Below are 14,333 nucleotides of genomic sequence, written 5' to 3' on the forward strand. Positions count from 1 at the left end.
TGTGGTTGGAGCAACGATAGTACGGGAATGGTAAGAATAGGATCGGAGAGGCAGGCAGGGGCCAAGAGTTTTCTGGCCATGGAGTTTGATTTTAAGTGAGATGGGGCAGCTGTCGACGGGTTTTAAGCCGAGGGTGGCTACCTTATTTATGCTTTAAATAGCTCCCTGTTGACTCTGTAGTCAGTCCATAGAGAGGCCCGTGCAACATTCGTATTCATGGAAGACGGCACGGACAACAAGCTGAAGGATCTTGGAGGCTGCACGCAGGCAGGACGCGGGAGGCGGGGCCTCTCAGGCCCCCCCCCCGGCTGGAGCACGTGACCGCCGCGCCCCGCCCCCCGTAGTCCGGAACCCGAGCGTCGGGAGCGGGAGGTCTTCCGGGGGAAGCGAGGTGTTGTCAACGTGGGCCATGGCCATGACCGCTGCGCTGTTCGCCCGGGCCTGCGGCCGAGTCCGCGGAGGTGAGTGCGCTCGGGCTCCGCACGGCGGGGCCGCAGCCTGGGGCCGGCCGAGCGAGCGTGACTCTGGGGGGGCCAGTCCTGCCCAAGACGCGGGCGGGCGGCGGCCCTTTCCGGGGCGCCCATGACCTTTGCCCCAGTTCGGCTGCTCAGACTACCTGCCCCGTCCAGCCCTGCAGTGACCTCCTACCCGGTCCTCCCGTGGCCCACGACCTGGCCCTGCACTGACCCCTGCCCTGACACCCCTGATCCTCTCTGTCCCCTTGTCCCCGCTCCCTGCCCAGACCTTCATCCCAGCCCAGTTCTCACAGCTGCGTGCACCGCCTCCACCGCTGACTTTACTCCCAGAGAGGTGAGGGGTGCGCCCTTCGCCCGGAGCCAGGCCTGCGATTGAACCCAGACCGTGTCTATGACCTTGGGCAAGACACTCACCTCAGGTGTCCCATGTGTATAATGGCTGCAGTGACCCTGATTGTAGCGCTAACCAGAGTTGTTGTGAAACAGTACAGTGCCTGGCATGTAAACAGGTGCTCAATCTATGTTGCTGCTGTTACCACTGATCACTTAATCACGGTTCCTTTCTCATCATTTCTCTCCAGGTGGAGCAGCAGTGACACGCATGGCCAAGGCTCCCTTTTCCTGGCCAAAACCCACCAACCCTGAATAATAATGACAATAGGGGGGAACCCTCAATGAGATGGATTGACACAGTAGCCTTAACAATGGGCACAAACATATTAAAGATCATGCAATTGGCACAGAACCTGGCAACCTTTCCTTCTGTTGTATATAATGTGGCCCTGAGTTAGAGCCAACTGGATGGCAGCTAATTGAGGCTCCTGCCTGCCTGCCAAACTGCGAAACTTACAGTTAGTATCTCTTTAACCCTCCCGCCCCCAGGAGCTGAGTACTAATGGCCTCCACGTTGTATAGAATCTGAGGTGCAGTAAAGTTAAGATCCTTGCCTCAGGTCACAGGTCTATGCTGTTGTTGATATTTGGTGATTGGATGAGATAGAATATGTAAAGTGTTCAACAAACCTAGTCAGAATTCACTTCGTGCAAGGCTTCTTGACAGGGGCGCTGTTAACATTTTGGGATGGGCACCTCGGAAGACAGGCCTAGCGATCTGCTTGAAAACCCAATGGAGAAGTTCTACTCTGCACACATGGGGCCTCCCTGAGTCAGAATTGACTCAAAGGCAACTAAGAGCAACAACAGTTTTGCCATGGGGGCTGTCCTTTTCGTTGTAGGATGTTTGGCTGCGTCCCTGGCCTCTACCCACTAGATGCCAGGAGCACCCTACTCTGCCGTTGTGACACCCAGAGTGTCTCCAGAGATTGCCCAATGTCCTTTGGGGGTCAGAATCATCCCCAGTCGAGAACCAGTGAGTTAGTGGATAACTATTATTATTGAGGAGCCCTGGTGGCACAGTGGTTAAACACTCAGCTGTTAACCGTAAGGTTGGTGACTCAAACCCACCAGTTGTTGCACGGGAGAAAGATGTGGCAGTCTGCTTCTGTAAAGATTTGCAGCCTTGGAAACTCCATGGGGCAGTTCTGCTCTGCCCTATAGGGCCAGTATGAGTTGGAAGTGACTCCATGGCAACAGGTTTTTTATTATTGTGATCACGCAAGGCCTCTTGCCTTCCTTCCCACTGACTCCTGCTCTTCTTGCTGGCAGTTCTGCATCCTCGGGACTGGCGGCAGTTACATACGATCTACCAGTCGGTGGCATTGCCCGAGACACATCTGATGTTGCGCGAGACGTGCCGGGACTTTGCCGAGAAGGAGCTGGTTCCCATTGCCGCCCAGCTGGACAAGGAACATCGCTTCCCAGCAGCTCAGGTGAGAGCACTCACCTCAGCAGCTCAGGATGGTGGCTTGCCCTTGGCTCTTGAATGAATGGTGACAGTGACAGCATGAAGCCCCGGTCAGGGAACTCAGAGGCAGGTCCTGGGACCTGAAAAATGCTTTGGAGGTTTCCCTTATTCAGCACGAGGCCTGTAGCCAGGCTTTAACCTCTGGGATAGCGATAATATTGGTGGTGGTAGACAGGCCGACGATGTGCCAGGCACTGTGCTAATAATAATGGTTATAAGCATTGAACTACTAACTGAAAGGTTAGTGGTTCAAACCCACCCAGAGGTGCCTCAGAAGAAAGGCCTGGCACTCTGCTTCTGAAAGGTCACAGCCTTGAAGACCCTACTGAGTAGTTCTACTCTGCACACTTGGGGTCGCCACGAGGTGGAATGGACTAATATCTGTGTTGGGAATATGACTGTCAGGAGTCCAAACTCTCCCTCCACGCTCTGGACCCACACATGTTCCTTTCAGCAGCTCTGTCTGGCATGTCCCCTCCCCCTTTCAGTGCCACTAGTGAAGATGTGTGTCCCTCCCATGGCACTTTCTCCTTCTCTGCTGGCTTTGATAATTCATTGTAATGGCCACACAGAACTCACAGACGATATTCATGATTATGGGGTTTGTTAGGGAAGCAACAGGTTGCAATTCAGAATCAGGATACAGTTTTTTGATCAGGACAGCCTCTTCCCAGCCGTGCCTAAAGGCAGGCCTCTCTCTGGCCTTTGGCCCCTCAGCCTGGCCTCTGCCCTGATGGGGCAACTGTTACAAAGCTCTAGCTTCACCAATAGGTGCCCAGAGGCACTCCATTCCTCCAGTAAGCCTTAGGCCAAAGGTGCTCAGCTCTCTTGCCCCGTGGTTCGGCAAGCCTAGCTCCACTGACAAGTGACCAGAGGCACCCCACTCTGCCAGTAAGCCTTGGCCCGAAGGCGCTCAGCTCTCTCGCTCCATGCGTTGGACGGAGAGTCTAGTTCTGCCAAACACCCAGAGGCACCCCACTCCACCACCAAAGCCTGGAGGGACTCAGCTTTCCTGCTCCGTGGGCTGAGAAGCTCACCGTGCCATCTCCTACCAGTTTCCTGGTTCTGCTGCCATGTCTCTGCTGCCGCTTCTCACCATCTTGCACTACCTCTGGTGTAACAGCTTTCTCTGTCCGCCTCCTGGATCTAGGACCCTGGGTCCAAAGGATGTACTCCACTCCTGGCTCTTCTTCCTTGGTGGTAGTGAGGTTCCCCTCTGCTGTGGGATTGGTTCTCTTTTAAGTCTAGTGGGATGGCAAAACTAACCAACTGACCAATCCCCTCCTCAGGGTTCTGTACACCTAATTTGCATGGTCCCACCCCTGCAAGAATTCCATGCACCTTATTGTTTGCATTCCTAGCAGGTTGTCCAATCCCCATGATGGGCCACAGACACCTTATTTGCATAGTCCTACCAGTCATTGTGGGAGTTCCAAGACCATGCATGGCTAAAAGGGCCATCTTAAGTAATTCACTGCACCACAGTCAGCCAAGGAAAACCCTATGGATCACAACTGTCTGATCCACAACCAATCGTGGGGATGGCACAGGACCGGGCGGCATTTCAGTCCATTGTGCACGGGGTCACCATGAGTCAGGGGCCAAATCGAGGGTACCTGATAAAAGCATTTGCTTTACGGGGCTGGGGAAGCTGCAAATTCTCCCAGATGGTGGCAGAAGTAAGTGTTTAAGGTCATGGCCAGAAGCCTCCACTTTTGCACGTGGGGGCTGCTCAGAAAGGATTCACCTGAAGCACCCACGTAGCCATAAAGATAACAGCCAAGAAAATCCTATGAAGCAGTTCTATTCGGTAGCCTGTAGAGTCGCCATGAGTCAGAATCGACTCGACAGCAACAAGTTTATCACTATCACTGTCACTGTGTATGGCGCCAAGCTCCCAGTTACAGACGCAAATCCAGGGATAAAGCCGGCAGAGGCATCAAACAACTAGACACACAGAGATAACACGGCATGTTCACAAAATTCAAAATAATACAGTTAGTGCTTTATAAGAATAACGTTAACATTTGAGGGGTTTTATTATATTCCAGGTTGTTGTTGTTGTTGGTTGCCATCAAGTCCATTCCAGCTCATGGTGACTCCATTGTGCAGAGTAAGCTTCCTGAAGGCAGGATTGGGTCCGGTTCATACGCATATCTTCCTGTCTAACACAGCAGCTTGCACATAGTAAGTGCTCAGTGTTCAAAAAAAAGTCTGTTGACATTTTTATTGAACCAGATGGTACGCCCCTCACGTAAGTGCCAGGCTCTGAATTTCCTCATGCCCTGTAGCACACATGCAGGGGCATGGGGCCTCTTTCAGTGGGTTGTTGTCTTTCTCTTTTTTTTTTTTTTATTATTTTGTTGTTGAGAATATACACAGCAAAACATATTCAGCCATTTCTACATGTATGGTTTAGTGACACTGATTACATACTTTGGGTTGTGCAACCATTCATCCTCTCCCTCTTTTTTCCAAGTTGTTCCTCCCCATTAACATAAGCCGACTGCGCAAAGCGTCCTATCTAACTTTTCAAGTTGCTTTTGTTGATTTGCTCGCATGTAGGTAGATCTTGAAAGAGCACAGTGCTCAAGGCAGACACTCTTTACTAATGAAGCTAAACTACTGTTTGGTTTAAAGAAGACTTCAGGGGATATTTTTGGTTTAAGGTTTAAAGATTATCTCAGGGCAATAGTTCCAGCCTCCATGGCTCCAGAAAGTCTGGAGTCTGTGAGATTTTCAGATTCTGCTCTACATTTTCCCCCCTTTGATCAAGATTCTATCGAATTCTTGAGGAAAATGTTCAGTAATGGTGGCCAGGCAGCATCCACTTCTTCTGGTCTCATGGCAAAAGAGGGGTTTTCTCTTGAATAAGCAGCAAATCTCCAACAAGTTAGAATCTTTTATTCTTTAAAGAAAATTAGTTTTGGTTGTAGTGAGAATGGGCACATTCAGCAAAAATTGAATTTTTGAAAAATGCAAGCTTTAGAAGCAACTGAAAGCATTGTTTTAGTATGAAGTTCCCACTGACCTTGCACCAGATATGAAGGCAGCAGGTGTTAAAGGCTCGCTGTTCGCTGCTGCTTGAAAGTGTCTTGCTCTTTCTCACACTTTTTCTTGGAAGTTTGGGGACCATTGAGCTTGGCCTGAGGTCCCTTGGTAATGGAAACAGTTTGCGCTCATCTGCTAACATAAAGGTGGGTGGTTTGAACCCACCCAGGCAGCACTGTGGAAGAAAGACCTAGCAATCTGCTTCCATAAAGATTACAGTTAAGACAATTCTATGGACCAGTTCTACTCTGTAACATGTGAGGTCGCCACAATGGGAACTGACTCATTGGCAATGGGTTTTTTTTTTTTTTTTTCCATGGAGGGTTGGGGTAGAGTTGGCCTATTTAGTGGTGTTGCTTCTTTAGGACGCAGGTCTGGGTTCCAGGTTCAGAGATGAGGGATCAAGAGTAAAGACGTGGGTGGCTCTAGAAGGACACACTTAGATTGCTCCAAGGATTAGGCTTCCCTGGGTAAAATGCTAAAATACCAAGGGAGCCTGGCTGCTATCCACCGACTACCATCAACTCCCTTAGGTCAGAAACAACTTATGAAACTAACACACACACCTTTTTTTTTTTTTTTTGGCTAGTTTTCATTTTATTTTTGCCTTTTTTTTTTTTTTTAATAACTTTTATTAAGCTTCAAGTGAACGTTTACAAATCCAATCAGTCTGTCACATATAAGTTTACATACATCTCACTCCCTACTCCCACTTGCTCTCCCCCTCTTGAGTCAGCCCTTTCAGTCTCTCCTTTCTTGACAATTTTGCCGGCTTCCCTCTGTCTCTATCCTCCCATCCCCTCTCCAGACAAGAGTTGCCAACACAATCTCAAGTGTCCACCTGATATAATTAGCACACTCTTCATCAGCATCTCTCTCCCACCCGCTGACCAGTCCCTTTCATGTCTGATGAGTTGTCTTTGGGGATGGTTCCTGTCCTGTGCCAAGAGAAGGTCTGGGGAGCATGGCCGCCGGGATTCCTCAAGTCTCAGTCAGACCATTAAGTTTGGTCTTTTTATGAGAATTTGGGGTCTGTATCCCACTGATCTCCTGCTCCCTCAGGGGTCCTCTGCTGTGCTCCCTGTCAGGGCAGTCATCGATTGTGGCCGGGCACCACCTAGTTCTTCTGGTCTCAGGATGATGTAGGTCTCTGGTTCATGTGGCCCTTTCTGTCTCTTGGGCTCTTAGTTGTCGTGTGGCCTTGGTGTTCTTCATTTTCCTTTGCTCCAGGTGGGTTGAGACCAATTGATGCATCTTAGATGGCCGCTTATTAGCATTTAAGACCCGAGACGCCACATTTCAAAGTGGGATGCAGAATGATTTCATAATAGAATTATTTTGCCAATTGACTTAGAAGTCCCCGCAAACCATGTTCCCCAGACCCCCGCGCTTGCTCCGCTGGCCTTTGAAGCATTCATTTTATCCCGGAAACTTCTTTGCTTTTGATCCAGTCCAATTGAGCTGACCTTCCATGTATTGAGTGTTGTCTTTCGCTTCACCTAAAGCAGTTCTTATCTACTAATTAATCAATAAAAACCCTCTCCCACCCTCCCTCCCTCCCCCCCTCGTAACCACAAAAGTATGTGTTCTTCTCTGGTTTACTATTTCTCAAGATCTTATAATAGTGATCTTATACAATATTTGTCCTTTTGCCTCTGACTAATTTCGCTCAGCATAATGCCTTCCAGGTTCCTCCATGTTATGAAAGTTTCAGAGATTCGTCGCTGTTCTTTATCGATGCGTAGTATTCCATTGTGTGAATATACCACAATTTATTTACCCATTCATCCGTTGATGGACACCTTGGTTGCTTCCAACTTTTTGCTATTGTAAACAGAGCTGCAATAAACATGGGTGTGCATATATCTGTTTGTATGAGCCTTCTTCTTTTTGATTGAAGTTCCTGAGTGGCACAAATGGTTAACACACTTGGCCGCTAACCAACGGGTTGGAGGTTTGAGTCCACCCAGAGACACCTCGAAAGAAAGGCCTGGCGATTTAATTCTGAAAAATCACCCATCGAAACCCCATGGAGCACAGTTCTGCTCTGACACACATGGGGTTGCCATGAGTCAGAGTCAGCTCCGTGGCCACTACTTCTTTTCTTTTTGATTATATCGTCTCTTCTCTCTACTGCCACCGCTTTTCTTTCCCTTGCTACCAGTCTCCCTGCCCCATTACCACCATTACTGCTTGTGTTGCCAATTTTTTTTTCTCAGAGAGTTCCCACGGCAGGCCATAGGAGGTTGCCAGAAATCTAGAGGTGTGGGCTAGTGAACCACAGCTACCACAACTTCCACCAGACCGAGCCCAGAACTAGGTGGTGCCTGTTACCACCGCTGACTGCTCTGGCTGGGATCACAATAGAGGGTCGCAGATAGAGTGAGAGAAAAATGTAGAACACACACACACACCCACCCCCCCACCGCCCCAGGCTTGCTGGTCTGACAGGCTGGAGAAACCCCAGGAGTATGGTCCCTGGTCACCCTTTTAACTCACTACTGAAGTCACTCCTGAGGTTCACTTTTCAGCCAAACTAGACAGTTCTATAGGGCCAACAATAACACACGTGAGGGACGTGGTGACTAGTTCAATCATGCATACGAAACTAATGGGCACACCAGCCGAAAAGCAAAGATGAGAAAGCAGGAAGGGATGGGAAAACTGGACAAGTGGAAACAGGGAACCAGGGGCTAGAGATGGGGAGAGTGTTGACACATTGCCAGGTTGGCAACCAGTGTCACAAGATGGGTTTGAACTGCTGAACTTTCGGTTAGCAGCTGAGCACTTAAGCACTGCAAAGCCAGGGCTCCTTCTCCATTAAGGTTACAGCCAAGAAAACCCTATGAAGCACAGTTCTACTCTGTAACACATGGGGACACCATGAGTCAGAATCGACTTGATGGCAAAGAGTTTGTGTTTTTTGGTTTACAGGGTGTTACTGATGTAGGAAGCCTCATGTGCGAAGGCCCTGTGGTGGGGAGGGGTGCATGTATGCGTAAGGGACTGAAAGGCGGTCAGTCTGGCACTGTGCTGTCCTGCCCTCTTACCCTGGAGGCCCCTGAAGACTTCCTCTGCCTTCTGCCTGTGGCTATGGACAGAGGTGACCCAGTGTGGAATGTGGGGCAGGAACCACTCTTGAGTGGCTTGAACGAATGGTGCCCTCGTGCAGACCTCAGCTAGGCTGGGTCTTGGACGTCTGGACTTGGGGACCATGAGGTGGGTGGGTGGTGGGATCATGTGGCCCGAATTCCTGCAGGCACTGGCTCATGGCCAGGAGGGCTTGGCGGGGGTGGGGGGAGTTGGGGTGGGCACTGGCCCCAGCAGTGGCCCTTTGCCATGACGACCTCCCCCGGCCAGGTGAAAAGGATGGGTGAGCTGGGGCTGCTGGCCATGGACGTGCCGGAGGAGCTGGGTGGTGCTAGCCTCGACTACCTGGCCTACTCCATTGCCATGGAGGAGATCAGCAGGGGCTGCGCCTCCACTGGCGCCATCATGAGTGTCAACAATGTGAGTGCCCCCGAGACCCTTGGGACACCCAGGTGGGGGGCTTCTATGGGCGGGTGGCACTCTGCCCATCTGTCCCAACGTCAGGAGGCCTGTGGAGGGCATCCAGGAATCTCCCAGCCCCTGTTCCCTGGAAACTTCTCTGGAGTTGGCCCTGCTGGGTCTGTCACCAGAGAGGACAGACCTTAGGGTTGCCCGTGGGCAGCGGTGGCTGGGTGTGAAAGCTCTGACCGCCCTGCTGTCCCCAGTCGCTGTATCTGGGGCCTATCCTGAAGTTTGGCTCCCAGGAGCAGAAGCAGCGGTGGGTCACTCCTTTCACCAGTGGTGATAAACTTGGCTGCTTCGCCCTCAGTGAACCAGGTACCTCGGTGCCCAGTAGGTTTTAGCCTGACCTGACCCTTCCCTCACCCAGAATCAGGGGGACAAGCTCAGATTGGAGCTGAGGTAACCCAAGAGGAGAGGTGGGAGCCCCGGGCCCATGCTGATCTGGGTCAGTGAGGAGAGGCCCTTGGCGTGAACGACATGAATGGCGGGCCAGCCTCTGCTGTGGGGTCTGCGAGGAGGACTTCGTCCTAGGGTCCCTTGGTGGGAAGGTGGCCTTGTCCTGCACGACCCCCGTGCCTTTCTGTGTTCGTCTCTGGGCTTGGGAAGCTTGCTGTCTGGCGCTCTGGGTTGCGGGGTCTCCAGTGCTCACCGGCAGGGGTCGGGGGCCATGGGATGAGGTGGCAGCAGGGGCCCCTGGTGGGATGGAGGCAGCGCTGGACACTGTGTGTGGGGCAGGGAATGGCAGCGACGCGGGCGCCGCCTCCACCACGGCCGTCGCAGACGGTGACTCCTGGGTCCTGAATGGTACCAAGGCCTGGATCACTAACTCTTGGGAGGCCTCCGCCGCCGTGGTCTTCGCCAGCACGGACAGACTCCAGCAAAACAAGGTGGGCGCCCCACAAAGGGCCAGTCGGACCCTGGGCTACAGTCAATTCATAGTCTCTAGATCCAGGCTCCTCGGCTTTGGCTGCCCGCGGTGGGGAGCTGGGGCTGCTCCAGCTCTCCCTGTGGCCTTCCACCGAGGACCAGCAGAGGGCGCCGTGGTCTGGGGTTCCGAGGGCAGTGGGGTGAGAGGCTGGTGGCTGTGGAATACATGGTCTGGGGCCTCTTTAGGGCATCAGCGCTTTCCTGGTTCCCATGCCAACGCCTGGGCTCACGCTGGGCAAGAAGGAAGACAAGCTGGGCATTCGGGCCTCGTCCACGGCCAACCTCATCTTTGAGGACTGTCGCATCCCCAAGGAAAACCTGCTAGGGGAGCCGGGAATGGGCTTCAAGATTGCCATGGTGAGCCTGGGCATGGGGGGCCCTGGGCGGAGGTGGGGGACCCTGGGCAGGGGACCCCCTGCTGCCAGCCACTGACTAGGCCTTCCCCACAGCAAACCCTGGATGCGGGCCGCATTGGCATTGCCTCCCAGGCCCTGGGCATCGCCCAGGCTGCCCTTGACTGTGCCGTGACCTACGCTGAGAACCGCAAGGCCTTTGGGATGCCCCTCACCAAGCTTCAGGTCATCCAGGTACTAGGTGGGCTTCAGGAGCGGGGCCTGGACACAGCCAGCTCCCACAGCCTCCTTTTTTCCCTCCTGTCCTTGGAGGGAAGTGGGGAAGAAGGGGCAACTGCTGACTGCAGGGGCTGGCTTATTGCAGTTCAAGTTGGCGGACATGGCCCTGGCCCTGGAAAGTGCCCGGCTGCTGACCTGGCGCGCTGCCATGTTGAAGGACGATAAGAAACCTTTCGTCAAGGTGCCTCTGGGGCGGGTTCTCCCCAGGCCCAGAGCTTGGTGGGCGAGGGGCTGAGGGGGAAGTTGGTAGGTGCCACTTCCATGGCCTCTGGGGGTTAGAGATGAGGGTGGGCCTGTGGGTTTTTGCTCCAAGGGGCCTCTCCAGATCTGCCCTGCTAAGGGGCCCATGAGATCGCCCCCCGACCAAGGAAATTTCTGACCACCCCTCCCTGTGGTTAGGAGGCTGCAATGGCCAAGCTGGCTGCATCGGAGGCTGCCACCGCCATCACCCACCAGGTGAGCGCCCCAGAGATACGTGCCAGCTGCCCCTCCCCTAGCTGGACCTCTTGGGTGGCTGGTCCTGCCCCTGACTGTTGTCCCCAAGCGGGGGGCCTTCTCTCTCCTGAGCCCCTGCTTCCCACCACAGGCCATCCAAATCCTTGGTGGCATGGGCTATGTGACAGAGATGCCGGCCGAGCGACACTACCGTGACGCCCGCATCACTGAGATTTACGAAGGCACCAGCGAGATCCAGAGGCTGGTGGTCGCTAGGCATGTGCTCAAGAGCTACCAGAGCTGAGCCCGTGCCTGCAGGGAGCCGGGCTGGCCTGAGGACTGCGGGGAAGGGGCACGTGGCCTCAATCGTGACTTTCGCTCAGAGATAGAGGTCTGTGCCTCCTCTTGCCACCACGCCGCCCGGCCCCTGCTCTGGGCTGGATGGAAGGGGCTCCTGTTGCTGCCTGCGGATGCCCCACACCTCCCCCAAACCCACGCTGCCTGGAAGCAAGTCTCAGGAACCCACTTCAGCTCAGCTCCCTGGCTTTGCTACTCCCCTCCACCACTGTGCCTTACTTTCTCCACCTGCATAGAAGTGGCCTTCTGGAGGAGGCAAGGGGGCCTCCGGGGCCCTTTGCTTTTGTTCCTGTTTCCTGAACTCTCTGCAGTCTGCTCTGCTCACAGGGCCCTGGCGCTCAGCGTGAGGACCTGCTGGGGCAGGCTCCAGGCAGCCTCTGCTCTGTCCCTTGAGTTCATGAGTTAAGAGAAGGTGTCTGGTGGGGCCAGAATGACCAGACCTCAAAGTAGCAGAGGCCTGGGGTTCTGCCTATCTTGCGGAGGTGTTGGGCTTGTGGAAATGGCCCAGAGCCCACTCACCCGTTCTTGGTAGGACGGGGTAGGGTGGGCGTTCCAAGTCATGCTCTGGGCCAGTGATTGTGGAGCTGGGTAATAAAGTGAACCTGTGTCCTGGCCTGGTGTCCTCAGCCCTCCGTGGTGCTTCTGGGAAGGAGATGGGCCCCTTGGAGCCGTGCGCGCGCACGTGTGGGAGTCTGTGTGTGTGTGTGTCTGTCTCTGTGTGTGTCTGTGTGTGTCTGTGTGTGTGTTGGGGCCACAGCACCTGCAGTAGGGTTCCATCTCTGCTCCGGGAGAAAGCTTCACTCAGGATTGGCCGGTGAAGTGGTTCAGGAAATAAGCTGGGTCCAGTCGGCTTCACTGAGGGAGCCTGAAGCAGGGAGCCTGAGGCAGGGAGGCTGGGCCAGGAAGGGCCATGTGGGTAAGGGGGTACTCTAGGCAGGCCTGGTGGCCTGGCCTCCCACTGGCTGGGAAGGGGGGACAGCAGGAGCCAGGCTGGAGAGGTCCTGAGGAAGCAAAGACCTTAGAGCATTTTTTCAGCGTAACTAGGTGCTCACTGTGGCCAGCACTCAGCCTGTCGGGAGGGTGACTGGCCCAAGGCCCCCAGTTCCTAATGGGTTGGCTTGGGCCAAGCTACCACCGCAGCCAGAGCGTGAGCTTTTAACCACTTGGTCTAGTGTAGAAGTGAAACAGCTGGAAGAAAAAATGAGCAAAGAAAGATGTCAAAGGAGGTGGGGACTCGTAACAGTAGTTGATGGGAGGTCTCGGGAGGGGAGGGCCGAGGGAGGCAGGCAACCCTTTAAGAGCTGTTATCAAGTGGACCAAAGGTCTTTAGGTGGTGAAAGGGTTTGTGCTCAACTGACTGCTAATCTAAAGGTTGGCAGTTCAAACCTACCCGGCAGCACTGTGGAAGAAAGGCCTGGTAATCTGCCTTTGTTAAGATTACAGTGAAGAAAACCCTAGGAGTAGTGTTACTCTGCACACATGGGGGTCGCCGTGAGTTGGAATTGACTGGACAGCAACTTAGAACAATCTAGTGGCTACTGAACGACCTGTGGCCATCGCTGCACGTGGATTCCTGTGCCAGTGCCCACCCACCACTGAAGGGACCCACCGTGATCCCCCAGCCTGCCTTTAACAGGGGCACCCACCTGAGCCTGGGAAAGGGTGACCCCATGGGAGGGGCACCTGGTGCAATCCACGTGTCAGCCAACTGATGCCCACGTGGTGGTCCAGTGCCCACCTGCTGGGGCTGCTGTAGGGGCTGTGGGTGGGGTGGCCAGGGTGGGCGAGCTGGGTACAGGGCAGCACCTGGGCTCAGGTGTGCAGGGATAGGGATAGAGGGAGCGTGCAGTCCTGGCCCCAGACAGCAGAAAGGCGTTTGTGCTGATTCCATTCCTGCTCCCTGCAACAATGCACAGGTGGAGTGGGTGCCCACGGGCGGGTTAGGGCGGGGCATACTGGGGGAGGGTGCACAGGTGATGGCTTTCCTACCGACAGGGTGCATTGGGGTGGTTGGGAACAGCCTCCTGTTAACACTTCGAGATCAGGCAGAGGGGCCTGGGACTGCATGAAGTTTGGTGATCCCGTGCCTTCCTTCTGGCTCCAGGTAAGCGCCTGAAGGGGCCTGTCTCCTGACTCACCTTCTCTGTCACTGCTGGACCTGCATCTGTCCCCTCCCTGGGCTCAGGTGCAAGAAAAAGGGGGAATGGAGTGGGGTTGGGACTTCTCCCCAGGAGCAGCCAAGTTTGACACCTCCCCCAGGTGGGAGGCAGGTGGAGGTCTGTCATTGCCAGAGTCACTGACCCTAGGCAGAGTCGTGCACGCAGAAACAGTGGGAAGGAGGGTTCAGGTGGTCCCCTGACCACTCCAGCTAGGTAGTACTGGCCCTGGACCAGGTGCGAGCAGGCGAGCAGGCACCGTGGTTATAGTTGTCTTGGGCCATTTTTCTAGCTGTTGGTGGGGGGGGTGGGTTGAGGCTCAGAGACAGAGAGCGAGGCTTCCACAGAGAATGCAGAGGGAGCCCGAACAGCCTCAGTCCTGCTGGGGAGAGCCAGCTCCCGATACTCAAGACTCTGGCCCCCATCTGGCTCAGGTGTTAAGGCCCCAGAAGGCTTCATGCCGTCCCGCCCTGAGAAGCTTCTGGACTTAAAGAGCCAACAGGAGCCAGCCTGAGCCACCCTGCAAAACCCATCAGGGCAAAGGGCTGGGGTGCAGCGGTGAGCCCAGGGCAAGGAGCAGGCCTGTGGATTCCCAATTGTCAGGTGTGAGCTCTGTTTCTGCTCCTCAGAACTGGATGGGCCACACTTCAGATAAGACCTCAGGGCCACAGGGCAGGCCTTGAAGGCTACACTGTCCCCATTTCATACATGAACTGCCCAAGGCTCTGAGCCAAGGGCCAGCCCACTACTCAGGTGCTTCAAGGAGCTACCAGATATCCGAGGCCTGCCTCTCTCCAGTGGGGAGAGATTCAATGCACAAACCCTTGGCTTTGATGAGGAGCAGGCCTGTGCTAGTTGAAGGTAGTAGCTTAGAACTAAATTCT

The 14,333-nt window shown here is 54.3% G+C and overlaps 1 protein-coding gene across 1 annotated transcript; it reads left to right on the forward strand.

The window, feature by feature from the left end:
• The first annotated feature begins 344 nt into the window (after window positions 1–344).
• Window positions 345–11,906, forward strand: ACADS (acyl-CoA dehydrogenase short chain). The gene is made up of 10 exons (XM_049865988.1): window positions 345–461; window positions 2,141–2,304; window positions 8,751–8,900; window positions 9,146–9,257; window positions 9,678–9,829; window positions 10,056–10,226; window positions 10,319–10,456; window positions 10,587–10,682; window positions 10,901–10,957; window positions 11,088–11,906. The coding sequence occupies exons 1-10, from the start codon at window positions 410–412 to the stop codon at window positions 11,238–11,240; spliced, it is 1,245 nt and encodes a 414-aa protein (XP_049721945.1). The 5' UTR covers window positions 345–409; the 3' UTR covers window positions 11,241–11,906.
• The last annotated feature ends 2,427 nt before the right edge of the window (window positions 11,907–14,333 follow it).

This window comes from Elephas maximus, chromosome 22 (genome assembly GCF_024166365.1).
Source record: "Elephas maximus indicus isolate mEleMax1 chromosome 22, mEleMax1 primary haplotype, whole genome shotgun sequence".
Classification (NCBI taxonomy): Eukaryota; Metazoa; Chordata; class Mammalia; order Proboscidea; family Elephantidae; genus Elephas; species Elephas maximus.